At 45.7% G+C, this 22,616-nt stretch overlaps 1 protein-coding gene across 6 annotated transcripts in view; it reads left to right on the forward strand.

Moving 5' to 3' along the window:
- The window catches only part of NSD3 (nuclear receptor binding SET domain protein 3), a 247,944-nt gene that overhangs the window by 208,440 nt on the left and 16,888 nt on the right, over positions 1 to 22,616 (forward strand). For all 6 annotated transcript variants that reach the window (XM_033948594.1, XM_033948593.1, XM_033948592.1 and 3 more), the window contains 4 exons: positions 1,758 to 1,960; positions 9,798 to 9,910; positions 11,564 to 11,833; positions 13,202 to 13,318. In XM_033948594.1, the coding sequence (XP_033804485.1) occupies positions 1,758 to 1,960; positions 9,798 to 9,910; positions 11,564 to 11,833; positions 13,202 to 13,318 (703 nt within the window). The remainder of the gene's footprint in view (positions 1 to 1,757; positions 1,961 to 9,797; positions 9,911 to 11,563; positions 11,834 to 13,201; positions 13,319 to 22,616) is intronic.

Consider the following 22,616-nt stretch of genomic DNA (forward strand, 5'->3'; position numbering starts at 1 on the left):
CTCCTGGCCACGGCGACCCCCTAACCCCACCCCGCACTACATTACGGGCAGGAGGGATCCCAGGCCCTCCTGCCCTCGACGCAAACCCCCTCCCCCCAACGACCGCCCCCCCCAAGAACCTCCGCCCGTCCCCCAGCCGACCCGCGACCCCCCTGGCCGACCCCCACGACACCCCCACCCGCCTTCCCCGTACCTTTGTGTAGTTGGGCCAGAAGGGAGCCCAAACCCTCCTGGCCACGGCGACCCCCTAACCCCACCCCGCACTACATTACGGGCAGGAGGGATCCCAGGCCCTCCTGCCCTCGACGCAAACCCCCCTCCCCCCAACGCCCGCCCCCCCCAAGAACCTCCGACCGCCCCCCCAGCCGACCCGCGACCCCCCTGGCCGACCCCCACGACACCCCCGCCCCCCTTCCCCGTACCTTTGGTAGTTGGCCGGACAGACGGGAGCCAAACCCGCCTGTCCGGCAGGCAGCCAACAAAGGAATGAGGCCGGATTGGCCCATCCGTCCTAAAGCTCCGCCTACTGGTGGGGCCTAAGGCGCGTGGGCCAATCAGAATAGGCCCTGGAGCCTTAGGTCCCACCTGGGGGCGCGGCCTGAGGCACATGGGCCCAACCCGACCATGTGTCTCAGGCCGCGCCCCCAGGTGGGACCTAAGGCTCCAGGGCCTATTCTGATTGGCCCACGCGCCTTAGGCCCCACCAGTAGGCGGAGCTTTAGGACGGATGGGCCAATCCGGCCTCATTCCTTCGTTGGCTGCCTGCCGGACAGGCGGGTTTGGCTCCCGTCTGTCCGGCCAACTACCAAAGGTACGGGGGAGGGGGGTGGGGGGGTCGTGGGGGTCGGCCAGGGGGGTCGCGGGTCGGCTGGGGGGGCGGTCGGAGGTTCTTGGGGGGGGCGGTCGTTGGGGGGGGGGGGGGGTTTGGGTCGAGGGCAGGAGGGCCTGGGATCCCTCCTGCCCGTAATGTAGTGCGGGGTGGGGTTAGGGGGTCGCCGTGGCCAGGAGGGTTTGGGCTCCCTTCTGGCCCGATATTGTCGGGAAGTCGGCGGTCCTTCGGGGTGGGGGTGCGAGTGGTCCTGCCGGGGGGGATGTATCGGATGTCGGGGAGTCGGCCGGGCAAGAGGGCTTGGGCTCCCTCTTGCTCCGATCGTGGATGCGGGTGCGGGTGGGAGCGCGTGCGAGCGGTCGTTCGGGGTGGGGGTGCGAGCGGTCCTGCTGGGGGGGGGTGAATCGGGCGTCGGGCGGGGTGGGAACTATGTTTAAAAACTTTTGTATACCGTGCTCAGGCATATAACGCGCGAGGGGTATGCGCGGTAGGTAAAAACGCGTATAACGCGCGCGTTATATCCGCGAAAATACGGTAATAGTCCTCTACTGCAATTTCTAAATGGATTTTTTTTCAATTCTGGAATACTGCCCTGTTTTTCTTGACTACTTTGGCTTTTGATCTAGCTGAGTTACAGTATATGAGATGCATGAGGTTTGTGTGTAGTAGTCAGAATTTGAAGAGTCTTCTAGAATAGATGCCATAAGGTGAAAGAGATAATAGCAGCTAACATTACCTAAAACTTTGTTTTATGATCTGGCAATTAGGAATGGAGAAAGCATGAGTGCTGATGCTAGAATCTGTAGAGAAAAGAACTGAAACGTTCAAAATAGAGCACTTCCAAGAGGAGATCAACTAGAGAACTATGGATCCTTCCCATCAGCCTGAATACTCTGTGAATTTAACCACCACACATTCTGCCTTTCAGGTGGTGGCCAGCTGAGATCTGTAGCCCTAGGTCAGTGCCACTCAACATACAGGGCCTGAAACATGACATCGGGGACTTCCCAGTGTTTTTCTTTGGGTCTCATGACTACTACTGGGTACACCAAGGCAGAGTGTTCCCTTACGTGGAAGGAGACAAAAGCTTTGCTGAGGGACAAACTAGCATTAACAAGACCTTCAGGAAAGGTAAATATTTACATTATTAGTAGTACAGAATAAAATTTACTAAAGTGCATGTGTGTTTGTCCAGCTTGAAATATGTTCAGTGTGCTTCTCATGTCTAAGTTTCAACACAACTTCAGTTTTCCTTAGCAATGACATTTTATCCCAGGACAAGCAGGCAGCATATTCTCAACTTATGGGTGACGTCAACCACGGAGCCTCGATGCGGACAGCTTCACAAGCAGACTTGCTTGAAAAACTTTTAGAAAGTTCGCGACTGCCACACCGCACATGCGCGAGTGCCTTCCAGCCCGACTTAGGGCACGGGTCTCCTCAGCGTCTCCTCAGTTCTAAGCTTTCCGTGGAGCTGAGAGGCTCTGCGCGAGAATTGGTTATTTTCTTGCTTTCTCATCGCTGCGGCTCATGGTTTGGGTTTTTTTTTCTTACAGAGTCACTGCATTGCTTGTGTTTTTATTTTTTTTTAAAGTTTTGAGTGATTTTTTTTTCATGTGTGTCACGGCAGGGCCTGTTCCGTGGCCTCAGCCGCGGCCATTTTTCAATAAATGTCCTGGTCGGTCACATGGTTCAAGAAGTGTAGCCGGTGTCAACACGCGATTTCAATCACTGACCCACATAAGTGGTGTGTGCAGTGTTTAGGTACTGACCATCGTCCGCTGTGCTACAGTTCAAAATCGAGCCCTTAAACGTCGTCAAGTTCAAATTGAAAAAATCTTTGGGGGCATGGAACTTTCTTCAGCAAAAACCTCGACCCTGATTGCGACTTTAACCCCATTGAAGTCTTCTGCGGGGCCCAAAGCTTCAACCTCGACCTCGTTCATGCCTTCCTTGATGGGAAAATCCTTATCCTTGGGGAAGTCTACTAAATCGTCCCCAAAAGGGCTGTTATCCTCAGTGTCTCCATCAGGTAAGCTCTCTAGGCCAGCCCTTCAGGAGTCACAGCCCATGCCAACCTTAGTAGAACCGGTGGCTCCGAGCCTTTCCAAAAAACGGGCCTCAAAATCGAGGCAACACTCTTCCTCCAGGTCATCTTCCACAGAGTCCATAGCCACACCAATTGTACCAGCTCCAGTGGTCTCGGTGCTGGCTTTGCAGAATATGTTGGAAACTATTCTGCATCAGGAGTTTGGTAACATGCTTTCCAAATTGACTCCTGCCTTGACCCTGCTTCCTGCAGTCCAGCCTGAGCACTCAGCAGTATTACAAGTAGTCGAGTCCTTGAGAGTGCCTCGAGTCCAACCTGAACATTCTATTCAAGGTGTCGAGTCCTTGCAAGTGTTTTGACTTAAATCTTCAACTTCTAGCCCTACCTCTCAACATAAGGCATTGCCTTCTTCGAGGCCCAGGGCGAGGACTCCTCAACATTCCACATCGAGGCTGGATTTGAGATCACTGCCTCATTCTTCGAGGCACAGTTCATCTCCACATCATTTGTTGAGGCATTTATCAAGGTTTAGGTCGTCTTCTCAAGACAGACCTCGTTTATCGAGGCATCGAGACTCTTCGAAACAACCAACTCCTTTGTTGAGGAAATCTACTGTGAAACCTCAGCATTCTCACCAGTCAAGTTCTTCTCCTGCGAGGTTTTCTTCATCAGTTGGTTCTTCAAAACGAAAACGTTCTGCTTCTCCGATTCATTCCAGAAGTAGACTTTCATCTTCATCTTTGCCTATGGATTCAGATCTTCATTACCAATATTCCAGAGGGACTTCACCTTCTTTCTCTGCTGTAAGGGGTACTTCAAGGAGCTTGCGTTCATCTTCACCTCAACAGGGCCATCCCTCTTCTGATCCAGTGTCCTTTACTAAGTTCCTATGCCAAATGAATAAAGATCTCAACATTGTATTGGAGTCTGGTTTAAAATACTCTAAGGAGTATTTGGAAGAGCTGGGTATGCCTAATCCTCCTAGGGATTCTCTCAAATTACCCATGAATGGCATTCTCTCTCAGACTTTCAAGAGAAATCTGGATACATTGTATTCTATCCCTGCGGTGCCAGCAAAGCTAGACTCCCGTTACAAGATGGTTCATTGTAAAGGATTTGAGAAGTCTCAACTCTCCCATCAATCTCTTCTCGTGGAGTCTTCTTTAAAATGATTAAAAGTATGTATGTTGTGGAATTATGAGCAAACTCTTAGGGGGTTGAGGAGGCAGTTTTTAGACAGCCAATCAACATGGGTAAAACACTTTACCATATAAATGACTTAGAATATTGTCCACTCCATGAGAAAATAGCAAATAATAGTCCTCTACTGCAATTTCTAAATGGATTTTTTTTCAATTCTGGAATACTGCCCTGTTTTTCTTGACTACTTTGGCTTTTGATCTAGCTGAGTTACAGTATATGAGATGCATGAGGTTTGTGTGTAGTAGTCAGAATTTGAACCAATCCTGTCAAAGTTTATGCCACAGTTCTTCCTGGCCAGGAGGGAAGGACCATGGACAAGTTCGGCTGTCATCTGTATCAAAATTCTATGATGACGAATAGGATTTTGAACTATAATTTTGTCTTCACATCCTATCTGAAGCATTGGGTCAACACCATGCCTACTTTCTTTAAGTATCTACCTAAACTTCGGCTCCCAGAGTTTCAACACATGCATCATACTCTAGGTCAACTTTGCATGCATATGGTTTAGGCGGCATATGATGCTTTTGAAATGTCCTCCAAGGTGATGGCGTTCTCAGTGGCCATGCACCGTCTAGCCTGGCTCCGAGCTGTAGATATGGATCCAAATCTGCAGGATCGACTGGCTAACATCCCATGTCAAGGGAATGAGCTGTTTGATGGCTCGATTGATGCAGCTACAAAACGTTTGTCTGAGCATGAGAAATCGTTTGCCTCTATAGTTAAGCTGAAGCCTTCCACTGCTAAGAGTTATGGGCCTCCTCCATCTTATCAAAGGCGATATCCTCAGAAGGCAGCACCCTATTCAAGGCTGCCTCCTAAGAAACAACAACAACAGCGGCAGCGTAAGCCTCAGACTCCTGCTGCCCCTAAGTCCACTCAGCCTTTTTGACCATCTAACACAGGACATAACCTCAATTGTTCTGCCTCTGTCCTCTCCTCTTCCCATAGGAGGTCATCTCCATCATTTTTTATCAACGATGGGAACTCATTACATCCGACCTCTGTGTCCTCACAATAATCATGGAAGGTTACTCTCTTCACTTCCTTCAGGTTCCACCAGATCTCTCCCTCCAAGAGAGTATCCTTCCAATTTGTCACAGACCACCCTTCTTCTTCAGAAAGCTCAAGCTCTGCTTCGTCTCCGGGCCATTGAGGAAGTTCCTCTTGAACAGCAGAGCACGGGGTTTTACTCCCGTTACTTCCTTGTCCCGAAGAAGATGGGGGAATCTACGACCTATCTTGGATCTCAGAGCTCTCAACAAATTTCTTGTCAAAGAAAAATTTTGGATGCTGACTCTAGAATCCTTGTATCCCCTTCTGGATCACAACGATTGGTTATGCTCTCTGGATCTCAAAGAGACTTACACTCATATTCCCATTCATCCAGCCTCCCGCAAGTTTCTCAGATTTCGGGTGGGAAATCATCATTTTCAATACAGTGTACTGCCTTTCGGCCTGGCATCATCTCCCAGAGTTTTCACCAAATGCCTGATTGTAATAGCAGCAGCTCTGCGCAGCCATGGTCTTCAGGTTTTTCCGTACCTGGACGACTGGCTTATCAAAAATTCCACATCTCGGGGTTATTGAAGCGACCCAACGGACTATTTGGTTCCTCCAAAGTTTGGGGTTCGAAATAAACTTTCCAAAATCCCAGTTACAGCCCTCTCAAACCCTGCAGTTCATTGGAGCTATACTGGACACTGTGCAACTCAGAGCATTCCTTCCTCAACAACGTCAGGCTACTCTCATACAACTTGTCTCAAGGTATCATCCCTCACGTCACTCTCAGCAAGACACATGATGGTGTTCCTAGGTCACATAGCCTCTACAGTTCATGTGACTCTTTTTGCCAGACTTCACCTCAGAATTTCTCAGTGGACCCTGGCATCTCAGTGGGCACAGGCTTCCAACCTACTCTCTCAGCACATTACAGTCACTCCTTCATTGAGACAGTCTCTCCACTTGTGGATGCTCTCTTCCAATCTCTCCAGAGGTTTACTGTTTCAAAAGCCCCCTCATCAGAAGGTCCTCACGACAGATTCCTCGACCTACGCTTGGGGGGCTTATCTCGATGAGCTCCGTACTCAGGGTCATTGGTCCATCACAGATTGTCGAAGTCGCATAAATCTGTTGGAACTCAGAGCGATTTTCAGTGCTCTCAAAGCTTTTCAACATCTTCACGATCAAGTAGTCCTCATTGGTACAGACAATCAAGTAGCCATGTACTATGTCAACAAGCAGGGAGGAACAGTTCCTCTCCCTTTGCAAGGAAGCTCAGAAAGTTTGGAATTGGGCAGTTCTTCACAACATCTTTCTGAAAGCGGTCTACATTCAAGGAGAGAAAAACTTTCTGGCAGACAAATTGAGTTGTCTTCTACAACTTCACAAATAGACACTCAATTCATCGCCTCTTCATCAAATTTTTCTCAGTGGGGAACCCCTCAAATCGATCTCTTTGCATCTCCCCACAACAACAAGCTGCCTCAGTTTTGCTCCAGGATCTACTCTCCTCACCACCTGAAGGCAGATGCATTTCTCCTGGAATGGACAAACCAATTCTTATATGCATTTCCTCCTTTCTCTCTAATTCTCAAGACACTCGTCAAACAACAACATGCCACCATGATTCTGACAGCTCCTCGGTGGCCCAGACAACCTTGGTTCTCCCTTCTACTTCAACTCAGCAGCAGGAAACCACTACTTCTACTAGTTTTTCTGTCTCTGCTTACACAGAGTCAGGGTTCTCTGCTTCATCCCAACCTGCAGTCTCTGCACCTGACAGCTTGGTACCTTTCAATATAACTACCAACATACAGTTCTCTCAATCTGTTCAGGATATTATAGAGGCTTCCAGGAAGCCTGCCACTAGGCAATGCTACAACAAGAAATGGACTAGGTTTTCTCCTCAATGCGCTCTTCATCACAATGAGCCTCAGTCTACCTCCTTGTCTTCAGTTCTGGATTACCTGTTTCATTTATCACAATCGGGCCTCAATGAACCTCTATTAGAGTCCATCTCGGTGCAATTACTGCTTTCCATCAGCCATTGGAAGGGAAACCTTTATCTGCTCATCCTGTGGTTTCCAGATTTATGAAAGAACTTTTCAATGTCAAACCACCTCTCAAACCTCATTCTTATTCAGGAGAAACAGCTCTTCATACTCTGGACTGCAAGCGTGCTTTGCCTTTCTACTTGCAAAGGACTAAGCCACAGAGATCTTCTCAACTTTTTGTATCCTTTGATCCAAACAAGTTGGGACATCCATTTTCCAAGAGAACCATCTCCAACTGATTGGCTGCTATGCTCAGGCTGGACTGCATCTAGAGGGTCGAGTCACAGCCCATAAAGTTAGAGCCATGTCGGCATCTGTAGCTTTCCTTAGATCTATTCCTATTGAGGAAATATGCAAAGCTGCCACTTAGTCCTTGGTTCATACATTCACTTCTCATTATTGTCTGGATTCTTTTTCCAGATGGGATAGCCACTTTGGCCAGGCAGTATTACAAAATTTATTCTCCTGAATTGCCAACACTCCCACCATCCCATTCTAGTTAGCTTGGAAGTCACCCATATGTTGAGAATATACTGCCTGTTTGTCCTGAGATAGAGCACAGTTACTTACCGTAACAGGTGTTATCCAAGGACAGCAGGCAGATATTCTTACAACCCACCCACCTCCCCCTGGTTGGCTTCTTAGCTAGCTACCTGAACTGAGGAGAAGTGTGCCCTACGTCAGGTGGGAAGACACTCGCGCATGCGCGGTGCTGCAGGCACAAATTTCTAAAAGTTTTTCAAGCAAGTCTGCTTGTGAGGCTGTCCACATCGGGGCTCCATGGTTGACATCACCCATATGTTGAGAATATCTGCCTGCTGTCCCTGGATAACACCTGTTATGGTAAGTAACTGTGCTTTCTGTGAGTTTGTAGAAATGAAGCTGTGGTCACCAGCTCTTCAGCTTTCACATAAGACTAATGAGTAGGCTAGCCAGCTTAGGAAATTGGGGAAAGGGGGGGGGGAAGATAAATCAAGAGAGAGGTTGGTGAAACAAGAAGACTCAGAAAGCAGTGGTAAATGGAGGTTCATTCTTATGAAGTGATTGTTACCAGCACACTGCCACAAGAATCAGTGATACACTGAAGTGGAAAGGAGTTAAGTGACACTGGGGAAAGGCTAAAAGTGAATTTGTGCCTAGATGCAGGTGTATGGAAATCTACAACAAAGCAGACATGCTAAATGAATGTGAATAAGATGAAATAATGACTTGAACAAATAAAAGTTTGACTACTGCACTTTCATTCAAAAATGCAAAACTGGGGGGGGAGTGGCCAAGATGGCGATGGGTGGTGAGCGTTAGTCGGGTCTCTCCTTGTTTGCTAGCTTTGCTAGATTTACACTCATATTCCCATTCATCCAGCCTGATATGAAGCGCAAAGGCGCGGTCAGGACGGGACCCTCATTGACAGACGCTTCAACGCCGCTATGCCAGACAACTCTTGACTTCGCCCCAGGACTCCTTCTAACACTGGAGAGCAAGGCTTGTTTGCACTGGTGCCTAGGGACATGGCTGCTGCGCTGAAGCCGGAAGTTTCAGTATCGCCTCCGGACCCACATATTCCTCCATGCCCTGCGGGTGGTACGCCCGAGCTTTAGAGCCCCACTAGAGGGCCATGCAGTGTTTTCTTCTGCTGCCCCCGGGTGTTTACCGTCTTGCTGGCTCCCTCCTCTGTCTTACTGCAGCGTTTGCGCGGCTTCAGAAACATTTTTTTCAGGCAATGTGGCCCAGGGAAGCCAAAAGGTAGGACACCCCTGGTATAGATAGAGGATTACTATACAGATCCTGGACCTGATGGGCCGCCGCGCGAGCGGACTGCTGGGCATGATGGACCTCTGGTCTGACCCAGCAGAGGCACTGCTTATGTTCTTATGTTCAAATATCTCCTAAAAGAATTGACACAATGTAGAGTGTCCTGGTTTCGATAGAACTCAGCTGTGACATCATTCTTTAGCAATAATCAACCATAAAGCGCTCTCATAGTTCAAGGTCTCATGCTTCTGCTCTCCCATGATGGGAGACCAGACTGGTGGACTCATTTGGTAGGAGGATATTTCAGATCTCTCTACTACTACTACTACTACTACTACTACTACTACTATTTATCATTTCTGTAGCACTGAAAGGCGTACACAGTGCTATTAACATTCAATAGATGGTCTCTGCTCAGAAAAGCTTACAATCTATTTGAACAGATAGACAGGACATCTCAGGGTTGGCACACAGCTTTAGCCTGAAAGGGACATTTGGTACTACTCTTAGAACTAAGAGGCCAACAACGGCTGCAGCTTATGCTAAGGCTTGGAAGACATTTCAACATTGTGGAACCCTGCAGGGCTCGGATATCAGTAGTCCTATCATTTCTGCAGGCTGGACATGAAAAGGGACTAACAGTTGGGTCTCTCAAGGTGATATATTTGTACTATCTTATATCAGCATAAGGCCAAGAATCTTAATGATTGATATTACGTCCAGCAAAAGTATATATCCTTAATATCATACCATTGTTTACATTTTTTTCTTCACAGCCAAAATTATTGTAGCTAATAACACTGTTCTCTATTCCTATTCCAATCTCATTTGCCTTCTTGTCCCTTTCCACCCCTCCTATGTTTTTAATTGTGTGATTTTTTTTTTTTTTTTTTCCTTTTTTGTTCAGCACTTGATGAAGCTGCAAAGCGTTTCCAGGAGCTTAAAGCACAAAGAGAAAGCAAAGAAGCATTAGAGATTGAAAGGAATTCAAGGAAGCCCCCACCATATAAACATATTAAAGTGAGTCTCCCAGAGCCAAAACTGGCAAAATAATGGTAAATCTTAGTGGTGGTAGTGGTAGTGGGAGGGGGGAAGGGGTTACCAGCCTGCAAAATGCTACCAACTCAGCTTAAGAGGTAAAGAGTTAAACATGACATGTCCTTCCTTCTTGGTGTTCCTAGTCCTGGCTGGCCCTGGGGGGCTGATGCTGAAAACTTTGTGGTAGAGTGAAACTTTACCGTGAACTTAATGCTGAAAAATTTCTGCAACATGCTCAGAGTAATGAGCATGCAAATTCATTCCATGTTAAATTGTGGCAATAATTTGCTATTGATACTCAGAATTACCTTTCCTGTCTGTGCCTGAGCAGTGATTGGCTCAGACATGATGTGAAAGTTGGCATTAAAAAAAAACTTGCAGCAATAACCTCTTACCACTAACCCAACCCAATACCTATTCCTGCCCTTTCAAACATATTCCTGGTGTCTAGCAGCACCCAAGCAGATCTGACTCATTCCCCTCCCCCCCCCCCCGCCCTTTACCTCAGCCTTAAAATAAATGCACCAGTGGTGCACTAGCTGTCCCTCCAATCATCACAAGACCTGCTCTGGTAGCTACCCCCTACTCCGGTTAACCAGCCCAGCCCTTCCAGTCTCCTTAGCTATCCCAACCTATCCCCCATACTCCGTACCTTGAAAGAAGCAAGAGTATTGCCCACTTACTCCTGCGTCTCTAGACTGCCATCTTCAAAATTGTGGTGGCCAGCAGAGTTCATCTTGGAATGCCCTGGGCAGGGCCCAGCTACCATATAAGGGAGGGGGCACCAGGTGGTCCAAGCTGGCTAAGCATGACTTGACCTAGCTAGGGGGCTACTGGAAGGTCCAGGCTTGGCAGGTGGAAGACTATTGGGTGGGCTGAGCCAGACCTGGCCTAACGGGAGACCACTGGGTGCTCTGGGCCTAGCCTAGGAGAGACCACTGGATGGGCCTGGCCAGGAGAGTCACTGGACCACCAGGCTATTTTGTGACTGGGAGGGAGGTGGCCAGGGGGTCCCTGGACTACCAGGGCATTTTTTTAAAGCTTTGGAGAGGGTCTGGGGCTGTGGTTGAGGCTGATGCTCCAGAAGGGAGGGGTGCCATTAGACCACCAGGTTTTTTTTGTTAGGAGAAGCCTGCCTGGGGCAGAGTGGTGGGGTTGGAGGGAGAGGAGTACCGCTAGACACCACTCAATCAATCCTTCTAGCTCTGTTTCAAACCTGGCATAAAATTTCCAGCTCTAACCATGCCTGAGAAGCTTTGGGGGAGGGGGGTGTTATAGCTGCAGAATAGTTATGACCGCATTTAAATGTGGTCTGTGTTAATGGTTTCAGCACGCTACTCTGTCTAACCTGCATGTAAACCTGGCATTAACAACCTGTTAATGTTGGTGCTATTTTTGAACATTGGCCCCTTTGTGATATCTCTTTAAGCACCCAATAGAATTTTAGTTGACTGGAACAGAAAAAAAAATTAGAATATAATATTTCTAACACAAAACCTAAATAGCCATACATTTTTAGTTTAAAGCCACATCAAGATGTTAAAAGTAACCAGGCTCACAGCATGAAGTTAATCCAGACTTTTAAAGACCCATACTTTTTTATCTAAAACCCACATTTCAACTTTTGTGCCATAGACCAACAAGGTTGTCGGGAAAGTACAGATCCAAGTGGCTGACCTGTCTGAGATCCCTCGGTGTAATTGCAAGCCAAGCGATGAAAACCCTTGCGGCCTGGATTCAGAATGTCTCAACAAAATGTTACAGTACGAGTGTCATCCCCAGGTTTGCCCTGCAGGGGAACGCTGCCAGAATCAGTGCTTCACCCAGCGCCTCTATCCAGAGACAGAAATGATCAAAACAGAGAGACGTGGCTGGGGCCTGAGGACACTGAAGAACATTAGAAAGGTAGGAACACAGTCACCCTATAGTTCTTGCTGTATGTCACTGAAAATGTTTTTATTTCCTTTACCAAAATTGGCTTCTTCAGAATAAAAAGCAAAGGGCTATAAACAGACCTGGTATATTTTATAAGCAATTAATATAATGTTTATATCATGACACTAGTTGATGGTTAATTTATATATAGGTCTGGTTTTTGCTTCTCCTTAGTTAAGCATTTCTTCAGGTATTATAGAACATGCATTCTTGAAAACAGACAGCAAAATATATTTTGTGGCTATTAGATTGGTTTACTGATATATTTTCAGCCAAGTTTTTTTTTGTGCATGCCATATAAAGCTGGTTTACATGACTAAGTGGCACTCAAATGTAGGCATCATAAATATTGATGCTAAACTCATATTCTATAAAGGGCTCTCCATGCCAAACGCTTTTTATAGAATAGTGCTTAGGCTGATTCCTGCACCCGTCTTTGGGTATGAAGTCTTATACATGCTGAAACCTGGTATAAATCCTCGCAAATTCTGTAAAACTGCACCTAAAGTTTTAGAATGCCCCAACTTGCCCATGTCCACTTTAGGTACACAGCATTATAAAATAGTGCAAAAGCAGATGCATGCTTAAGTCCAAATTAGTGCCTATTAACTCCAATAATTGTTAATAGCTTATCTAATTAATTTTCATGCCCAAATTTGGGTGACCTATATAGAATCCAGGGGCAAATGTTCAGGTTCAAATTGGCCCTTGAATTCCTATGAAGATACACTTCCCCCTCCAAATTCATGGGGGTTAGGGGCAGAGCTGGCCCGCAAATATAGAAAAATTGCTAATATTTTAGGGCCAACTCTGACCCACCTCACTTCCGTCTCCTGGACCTCTCCACACCTTACCTGGTGTCTAGCAGTGGAGCTGAGCAGGAGCGATCTTCCTATGTTCCTGCCCCGTGCAGAGCCGTGAATAAAAATGGCTTCTGTGAATTCCTACTGTGGTCTTGTGAGACCACGGGAACTCATGGCAGCCATTTTTGTTCACAGCTCTGCTTGGGGCAGGAACGTAGAAAGATCGCTCCTGACCCACTTCATCGCAAAGTAAGGTGTGGAGAGATCTGGAAGGTGGGGGTTGGTCAAGGTTTAGAAACTCATGAATAGTGAGTCGTAAACACACGAATTTGGAGGGAAAAGTGTATATGGAGGCATGTAGACACACAGAGTACCATAGAAATATGTTAGGTGCTTTGAAAATGAGCCCCACTTTGGGCATAATTTCTGTTCCCCTCTCTAGCTTCAGCGTTCAGTGAAATTTCCAGGATTTGAAGACTGGACACAGCTGGAAAATTCTGAACAGTCTTTGGGTTTGTTTGTTTTTCTTTTTCAGGGTGAATTTGTAAATGAATATGTAGGGGAATTAATCGATGAGGAAGAATGCAGGTTGCGAATTAAACGTGCACACGAGAACAACATCACCAATTTCTACATGTTAACAGTGACCAAGGTACATCACTTTACACTTCTTCTCTTTCTGTTTGAAGGCCTAACCCTAGATATTGGGACTGGTTCTATAAATACAGATTTCAAAATAGCCACTGTTGTAATAAAATATTTTTGGTTCATTTTATTAATGGGAGAGAGGTAATTCTGGGCCTAATACTCAGCCTACTGTGGGCTGAATTAGGCCTGGATATTCAATGGTGGGCCATGTCTGCAGTGGCATACCAAGGAGGGTTGGGAGGGGCGATCTGCCCTGGGTGCACACTCTAAGGGGATGCACAGCCGGCACACCAGATCCGGGACCTCCCGCTCTACTCTGCCGCTGCTGCTTTCTCGTAGTAGCAGCAGTAAACTTTAAATTTAGTCATCACGGGTTGTTCCTGCATCTCCCTGTGGCTGCCGGTCCACCCCCTCCGATATCACTTCTTTGTTCCGGAGCAGAGCCGGCAGCCACAGGTAGGTCCCACAATGGCAGCATTTAAGTTTACAGATGCAGCTGCTGTTTTGAGAAACATACAGCAATGGTGGGGAAGTGAGGAGAGAGGATACTGGATGGCCTTGGGGTGGAGAATGAGAGAAGGGAGCAGGATACTGGTATGGAAGGTTGGTGGAGGAAGAGAGAGGGAGCAGATGTTGATGGAATTGGGGTGCAGGGAGAGGGAAAGAGACAAAAGTGGGAAGGATACTGGATGGAATTGGGTTGGAGGGAGAGAGGGGGCAGATGCTGATGGAAGTGGGGTGGATGGAGAAAGAGCGAAGGGAGCAGACATTGGATGTTGGTGGGGAGGGGGAGCAGATGCTGAACGGAAATGGGGATTGGAGTAAGAGAGGGGAGCAGACGCTGAATGGAAGTAGATAGGCAACGGACGCTGGATGGAAATAGAGAGGACAGAGAAGAAGATGCTAGATGGAAGGGGTAGAGAAATAAGGCACATGATGGAAAGGGGATAAATTTAAAATGGCACATGCTGGATGGGGGAAGAGGATAAGAATTAGTGAAATACTGGAGGGGGTGAGGGAAAGAGGTGGCAAGCTGTAAGTAGACACTGAAAAGAGGGAAATTGAAAACTGAAGAAGGAATTTAATCTAGACAGATGCAGAAAATAAATTTAGAAGGAAACAGAGGAAAGAAAGTGAAGGGAGAGGAGAGAGTGACATGCCAGATTATGGGGTACAGTGGCGTACCTAGCATATGTGATACCCAGGACCCATCATTTTTTAACACCCCCTCCTCTATATGAAATACATGATTTTTAGTAATAAGCCACACATCGCACAAGACTGTACACACCATAGCTGGTGTGTACAGTGCTTAGGACCCGAACACTATGATATTTCTTGCACCATTTGTTCTAAATTACAAAAGAAGTTATTCAAAGCCAGACAAGTCCAATATTAAAAAATTTTTGGGATGCCAGGAACATTGACCAAATCTGCTGATGTTCAACGACCACTGCTGAAATCAACATCGGCACCAAAAACATTGATGCCTCCAACATAAGAATAGTCCAGTAGCCCGTTCTCACAGTGGCCAGTCCAAGTCACTAGTACCTGGCAAAAACCCAAAGAGTAGCAACATTCCATGCTACCAATCCAAGGCAAGCAGTGGCTTCCCCCATGTCTGTAAAAATGTTAAGAAGCACAAACATACTTCTCCCTCCAGGCATGCATCTGAGTTATCTTAAGCGTCTACAACATCAACGCATTCAAAACGTAGATTCAGCAAAACTAGATCACTATCTCTATAATTGGTGTCTCCGCAGAGGTGTGCCTCAGCATCAAGGTCACCAATGACTCTACACTCGATGCAGTCTGTGCCATCTGTACTGATTATAGAAGTGATACTGGCACCATCTTAACAAGACCAGATCAGAGAGCTGGTACAAAAGAAATTGTTGAGATGCTGAATTCGCAGGTACTGGTTTCTACACATCCCTTATCAGTCTAGTCTGAGCTGCATCCTTGTTGAACATCAAAGGATCGGTCTCGGACTCCACTCCATTGACGCTCAGAATTGAGAAGGCCTGCAGCTTCCAAGGACACAGTTCTTCCTCCCATTTGAGACACTCATTAGGCCGTTTTCTAGATATATCTCATGAACAATTCTGATGTTCTTCTCAATACAGTCGACGTTCTCCATGATCTTGAAACCTATCTCAACATTCTCTTCGACACCCTTTCCAACAGTCACCATCACCAAGGCATGACATCGAGGAATAGAACTCAAATATTTCACAACATTCTTCCTCAGATTACTCAGACCTCTCTGCTGTGGAATCTTATGGGATCCCATCAGACCCATCTCCACTGCCTCCTCACAGAAGGTCTCCACCTGAAAAGTTGTCTGGGAGAGGATTTGTATGGTGACAAAGTAGAGGAAGTCACCCAGAAGATTAAGAGGCATGAGGACTCCATGGTCACCTTATCTTCCTCAAAATCCTCCAAACCTCAACCATCTAAGAGGTTCTAACCGCCTTGATGCCCCTCTTATTATAGCAAGAGGAGGTATACTTAGCCATCTACATTCTCTATAGTGCCATCACAAAGATGTCCCTGAGAGTAAAACACTAAAAAAAAAAAATCACAGCCTCAGAATCCACAGACTCAACAAAAATCCCAACAGTCATTTTGATTCCATACTGGAGAACTTAGCCAGTGTGTGTCAGCTTCTTCCCCATACTGTCCTTATAGGAGGATGTTTAACTTACTTCTACAAGTCATCCTAGAGTCAATTTTCAGCTCCCAGCATAAGACTCTCCTTCAGCAGGAGTTTCTGCCCTTCTTTAGCTCAATGCCATAGAACCTGTTCCTTTACAGGAAGAGGGCCGAGGATTCTATTCTAAATACATCCTCGTACCAAAAAAGACTGAAGGACAACGTCCAATTCTAGATCTCCATGCTCTCAACAAATATCTGGTGAAGGATAAATTTCAAATGCTCTCTGAGAATCCTATTACCCCCTACTGAAAAAGAATGACTGGCTTTGTTCTCAAGATTTCAAAGAGCCTACACACACATTCCCATCCTCCCAGCCCTCATTTTTTGAATAGGAATATGTCACTTCCAATACAAGATGCTTCCATTTGGACTAGCCTCAGCACCAAGAATGTTCACAAAATTCTTAGTAGTGGCTGCTGTCGCTTTCCATTCTTCTGTCTTTTATGTGTTCCCTTATCAAGGCCCCAACACCATAAACAGCTCAAATGGCCTTGAGTTCGACTGTGAGTCTTCTAGAAATTCTCAGCTTTGCAGTCAATTATGAGTATTCACATTTATAACCCACTCTACAGTTAATGGGGCACTTCTGGACACGACTCAGGCTCATGCATTTCTACCTTAACAGAGGCTCATGACTTTTATTACAGATCTCCCAAAGAGTTTCCAATCTCCAACATATAACTGCATGACAGATGATGTGTCTTCTGGGTCACATGGCGTCCACAGTTCATGTGACTCCATTTGCCCATCTACATCTCGGGACTCCTCAGTGGACACTCTCCACCCAATAGTCTCAATCCACAGGCAAATGTTCTCAAACAGTGCAAGTAGCCTTAGACTTTTATCAATCTCTTCAGTGGTGGATGGTGCCGACCAATCTGTCCAGAGGTCTTCTATTCCATACATCACAACATCAGAACATATTAACAATAGATGCATCCATGCTTGGTTGGGGAGCTCACCTAGATGGTTGCCATATGCAAGGCAGGTGGAGTTCTCTTGAGAAAACTCTCCACATCAAGTTCAAGTTTCAAGTTTTATTAATTTTGATATACCAACCATCAAGTTAATATCTGGCTGGTTAACAATATGTTTAAAAGAAAGAGAAATTATACAAAACTAAAAAAAAAAAGAGGCATTGTGTATATACATATAACATCACAAGACGAACTAGATGGTGAGGATAAAAGGGAAGGGAGGGTGAAGTTACATATTTGAGAAGAAATTGGAGATAGTAGGGTAAGGATAAAACATAATGGAAGGGGGCGCTTTAAAGAAAGCGATTATTTTTAGTAATTAGGGAAGATAGCTCTAAGTGAATGAGAAGGCATCGTGAAATAAAAACGTTTTTAAATCTGTTTTAAATTTATCGAGTCGTGATTCATCGCGGAGTTGCTGTGGCAGGGAATTCCAGGTATACCTCTATCTCTGGAGGTGGAGCAAGTGTATTGCTATTTCTATCCTTAGAGCATGACACTATCTCTGGATGAAGGGTGAGTGCACTGCCATTTTTAGCCTTACAGCATGGTTTCATCTCTGGATGTATAGTGAGCGTTTTGTCATCTCTAGTCCTTGAGCATGGCTCCATCTCTGGAAGAGGAGTGTGCACACTGACATCTCTGGCCTTTGAATATGGCTTCATCGCTGAAGGTAGAGTGAGCACACTGGCTCCATTGCTAGCTGTGGAGTGAGCATGCTGTACAGCACTGTTCTGCCCTTGGATGTAAGGTTCATCTTTTTCTGGCAGTACAACTCAACTTCATCACTGCATGTGGAGCATGACTGCCTTGCTGTACAGAATGTTCCCATCTCTGTACATGGAGTGTGGCTCTGACTAACCTTGTTGTAAGCCTCCCATCTTTGGCTTTAGAGTCAACTTCTTCCCGGATGCGCTGCAGGGTTACACATCTATAAGTGGTGTATGACTCCAGCTGGCAGTCCAACTTGACCCCATCTAGCTGTGGAGTGTGGCTTCACCCAGCAGTATGGCATCAACCCATATTTGGATGTAGAGCATGGCGCCACCTGTCCATTCGGCATGGCTCCTTCTCTGAATGTAGAGTAGAGAATGACACGGTGACAAAATTCATCACCGTTCCCATCCCCACAGATAACCGCGGGAAATAATCCTATGTCATTTTTTTGTCTCTATTTCAGCCTCAGTCCTTCTACACCAGCATTCTTCAAAGCAAAGCTTGAGGGTCAGTGGTTGTGGCCATTCATACTCTGATTCTTCTCTCTCTCCTTAAAGAATGACATGAAGATGGTTTACCGCGGTTATCCGCGGGGACAGGAACGGTGATGAATTTTGTCACCGTGTCATTCTCTAATGTAGAGCACAGCTCTTCCTAGCAGTACCCACATGGCTCTGTCTCTAGATGTAGAGCGTAGCTTCACCTGGCTGTTCCATATGGATTCACTTCTGGATGTAGGGAATAGCTATTCCTGGCTGTTCAGCATGAATCCTTCTCTAGGGGTGGGACACAGCTCTGTTTGTCTGTTCAGCAAAGTTCTCTCTCTGTATGTTTGGCATAACTCCTCCTGCCTGTTTGGCATTGCTCCATCTATAAATCTAGAGTGCATCTCTAGCTACCTGTTTGTCTCAGCTCCATCTTTGGATGTAGAGCATGGCTCCAACTACCTGTTTGGCATGGAGGAGGAGGAAGTTCTTGGCCAACTTGATCTTCATGTTTCTCCTGCTGCTTTGTTACAAGGAATACTGGCTTACCATCCTATATGACAGCAAAACTGCTCACCTGCTAATGGATGGTCTTAACCCCTCATTTCTGAATTCATCTGCTGTGACTAAAGGAAAGAAAATTATCAGGTAAGACATAGTTTTTCTTTAAGTGCCACTAAATTGGCAGAGGGTGGCTCAGTAGGGTTAAAACGCTTTTGTATGTCAAACCCTCTGATTTTGTCAGACTTGAAACTTACATGTCCTCATATTGCACTGACTCGTTGTGAAGTAGAAAACCAAGAAGTGAGTGTCTCAAGCCCATGACTCAGATCTTTTACTTGGAAGCTGGTCAAAAAAAGGTCAAGCTTTTTATTTATTTTAAAATAAGTTTTATGGATAAATTAACTTTTTACAAAATGCAAACATTAACATATTGACTTACACATAGTAATTTACAGAGGGTGAGGTTATATGAATCTTCCAGAGTCTACTTACTGTTACTGTACACAAGCAAAAGCAGTAACATGAAGGTACAATTGGAAAATTTGATCTTAATTAGACATGTACCTGTAAAACGAAATAAATTTTATTAGTTACCTTAGAAAATATCACTGCGTAGCCAATACTAATGTAGCTCATTTTAAATGAGTTGTTGTGCAGAAGCTGAAGGGTCCAAAGAACTCAAGCATCTAACAATGAAATCTAGAGCAGACTAGTTTACAGCTGCCTAAATTCAGTGGGTTTTCCCTTGGGCTTCTTTTTTATTTTTAAATAACAGTTCAGTAGAGGATAGCTCTTATTAATTTCCTCCACCTCCTATGGGTTTCCCATCCGGTTGGAACTGGCCTTTACAGAGGGTAGGACACATACGTATAACCACCTTCCCAGAGATTTTTCTGTTTTTAACCCCAGCCTTTGCAGCAGCAGTACTTGGCAATAACTTCAGTCCACAATGCCCTCTGTAACCCAGCATGCTATACCCAGTGCTTCAAGCTTTGAACACTATTTCTTCAGCATTCTTGGCTCTAGCTGGCTTGAGGAATGGATGCCCAGCCTAGTAATTGAAGCCAGATCTCTCACTTGGGCCCAAATTCACTAAAGATAGCGACTCAATCGCTATTGGCTGATTTTCAAACAGCGATTAATTCACTATCAAATAGTGATTGATTTATTGTCACGGAGGTGCATATCATTTGCATGCAAACTGAGTCAGTGTAGAGCCCTGACAGTAGTGACAGGAGAAGCAGCCTCCTGTCATTGCTGTCAGGGTTTCTGCTGGGGGAGGTGAATTTTTTTTGTTTGTTTGTTTAATGGCACAGATATTTTGCATGTATTACACACCCAAAATATCTACCCAATAAAAAAAATAACTTCCCCCTCACGACAAAGCTCCCCCTCCCTCCATCTCCAAACCCAAAAAAATGGCAGGAGGGATGCCCACTCCATCCTGCCACCCGATGCTCTACCTGCCCACCCACTCGAATATGGCAGGAGGGATGCCCACTCCTCCTGCCATTGGGCTGGGTCAGCCCCCCGTCCCCATACCTTTAAAATGGGAGCAGGATGGGTGCCCCGTCAAACCCTATTGCTCCTCTGGTCTGCTCCTGCTGCAATGTGAGCCTTAGGCCTCTTCCAGGTGCATCATGTGATGCATGGGGAGGGGCCAAAGGCCATGATTGGCTCAGGTGCCTCACATGTTTTTTTCTTTTGCATAGAGCATTTTGGACCCCAGTTAGATTACAAAAGTTGAATAGTTCAAAGTCCAATAGATGCTGGCATTGTAACATTGAAGTAGGGACCTTAGATCATCTTCTGTTTTATTGTCCCTATATTTTAGCCTTTTGGAACTCAATCTGAAATCAAGTAAATTGTTTACTAGAAAATCATGTAGCACCATCTTATGATACAGTTCTATTTGGAACAGCTATGAGGAAAAAGAGTCAGATATCTTCTTTTAATAATAAACTTTTATTGATAATGACCGGAGTCGCAATTCAACATATCACTAATAATTGGAAGGATTATAGTAGACTTAATTGTAATTTTTGGTGGAATTCATTGTGTCACATGTATAAAATGGAACGTTCATTAGCTGTACAAAATGGCAATTATAAGAACTTTATTAAAATATGGGGGGCCATTGACATCCTTTTGAGCAGCCAATGTCTTCCTAATGAAATTCCTTAAGGGAGTTTTTTTATTTTTTATTTTTTACATTTTCTTATATTTCTTGTTTTCTTATATTTTTCTGTATACATGATGTATGATATATACAGTTATCTGAATTCGCTACTTCAGGAATTATAAATTGGATTATAAGAAAAGAAAACTGTTGGTGTTTTTGGAATCTTTACTTTCTTTGAAATGTAACGGATTATACATGTCACGAGAATAGTACTCGAGAATGCACTGCGTCTAACCTTGTCAGCAGTGATGGAACTTTCAAAGGAATATGGATTGCACGCTTTGTTCTTTCTTCTTTGCAAGATTTGGCTTGCTTGGAACAAATAGCACGTATAGTGACTTTGTCTTAAGACCTTGTGGGATAACATGGTCGGCAGTCTTACAGTTGATTGAATTTGATACTTTTTGGAAGGTATCAAGATATCTTAGAGTTCAATCAATGAACACATACAGGAAGGAAAGCTGATTGGATAATTTTGAAGTATAGTGGAACCTTGGTTTACGAGCATAATTCGTTCTAGAAGCATGTTCGTAAACCAAATTGCTCGTATATCAAAGCAAGTTTCCCCATAGGAAGTAAGGGAAACTGCTTTGATTGGTTCCACCTCCTCCCCCCCCCCCCCGAGGCTACCGGCGCTGCTCCATTCTCCCCCCCTTGAGGAATCCGACGCTGTTCCAAACCCCTCCCCGCGATCCAGCTTCCCCCCCCTGCGAACCAGCAACCCCCCCCCGCTCGCGTTGCCCCCCCTCCACCGCGATCCTACTTTCCTCCCTCCCGAGCAGTCAATGACACCCTTTACCCGACTTGGCACCAGTGCCGGTGCCCGAAGATCCTCCCTCTTTTGGCGCGGCCTGGGCTGGGCGGTGCATTGGAGATCCTCCTTCTGGTCTGGGCTAGGCTGGACTGGCTTTCAGCATTTGCGCATGCTCAAAGCCTTCTGGTCTCGCTCTCAGTCTCGGAGAGAGCGAGACCAGAAGGCTTTGAGCATGCGCAAATGCTCAAAGCCAGTCCAGCCCAGCCCAGACCAGAAGAGGGAGGATCTCCAACGCACCACCCAGCCCAGGCCGCGCCAGAAGAGGGAGGATCTTCGGGCACCAGCACTGGTGCCAAGTCGGGTAAAGGAAGTGTCATTGACTGTTCGGGGGGGGGGGGAAGTAGGATCGCGGTGGAGGGGGGGCAATGCGAGCGGGGGGGTTGCCGGATCACAGGGGGGGCGCTCGTACAGCGAGGCAAGCTCGGTTTACAAGGCACCAAGTTTGCAAATGTTTTGCTCGTCTTGCAAAACACTCGCAAACTGGTGCACTCGTAAACCGAGGTACCACTGTATAACAGAGGCGTGTCTTTTGTAACTTAGAGACACGGAAATTCCAACTCCAGCGTGTTAACATATGGACTTCGGTTTTCTTATTTTCTTTTTTCTTATTATTTGTTTTTTATTTTAAGGGTGAGGATATATAATATAAAAGACTATATCTGTCGAATATAAAGAATCATTTATTTATATGTAAGAGGGTGTGTGGATTGATCGATTCGAAGAGCTACGTTTTTCAGTATTTCACATAAAAGGGGGAGGATTATCTGTTAACTTATTAACGGATGTAAGGTTTTGCTTCATTAGTAAAAAGTGGTAGTAAACAGTATCATGCCTTAAATGTCTCAGAGATTACACAGCGGTTGTTTGAGACAAAACATAAGTGGGCCTTTGTGATCCTCATTGTG

Source organism: Geotrypetes seraphini, chromosome 6 (genome assembly GCF_902459505.1).
Source record: "Geotrypetes seraphini chromosome 6, aGeoSer1.1, whole genome shotgun sequence".
NCBI classification, from domain to species: Eukaryota; Metazoa; Chordata; class Amphibia; order Gymnophiona; family Dermophiidae; genus Geotrypetes; species Geotrypetes seraphini.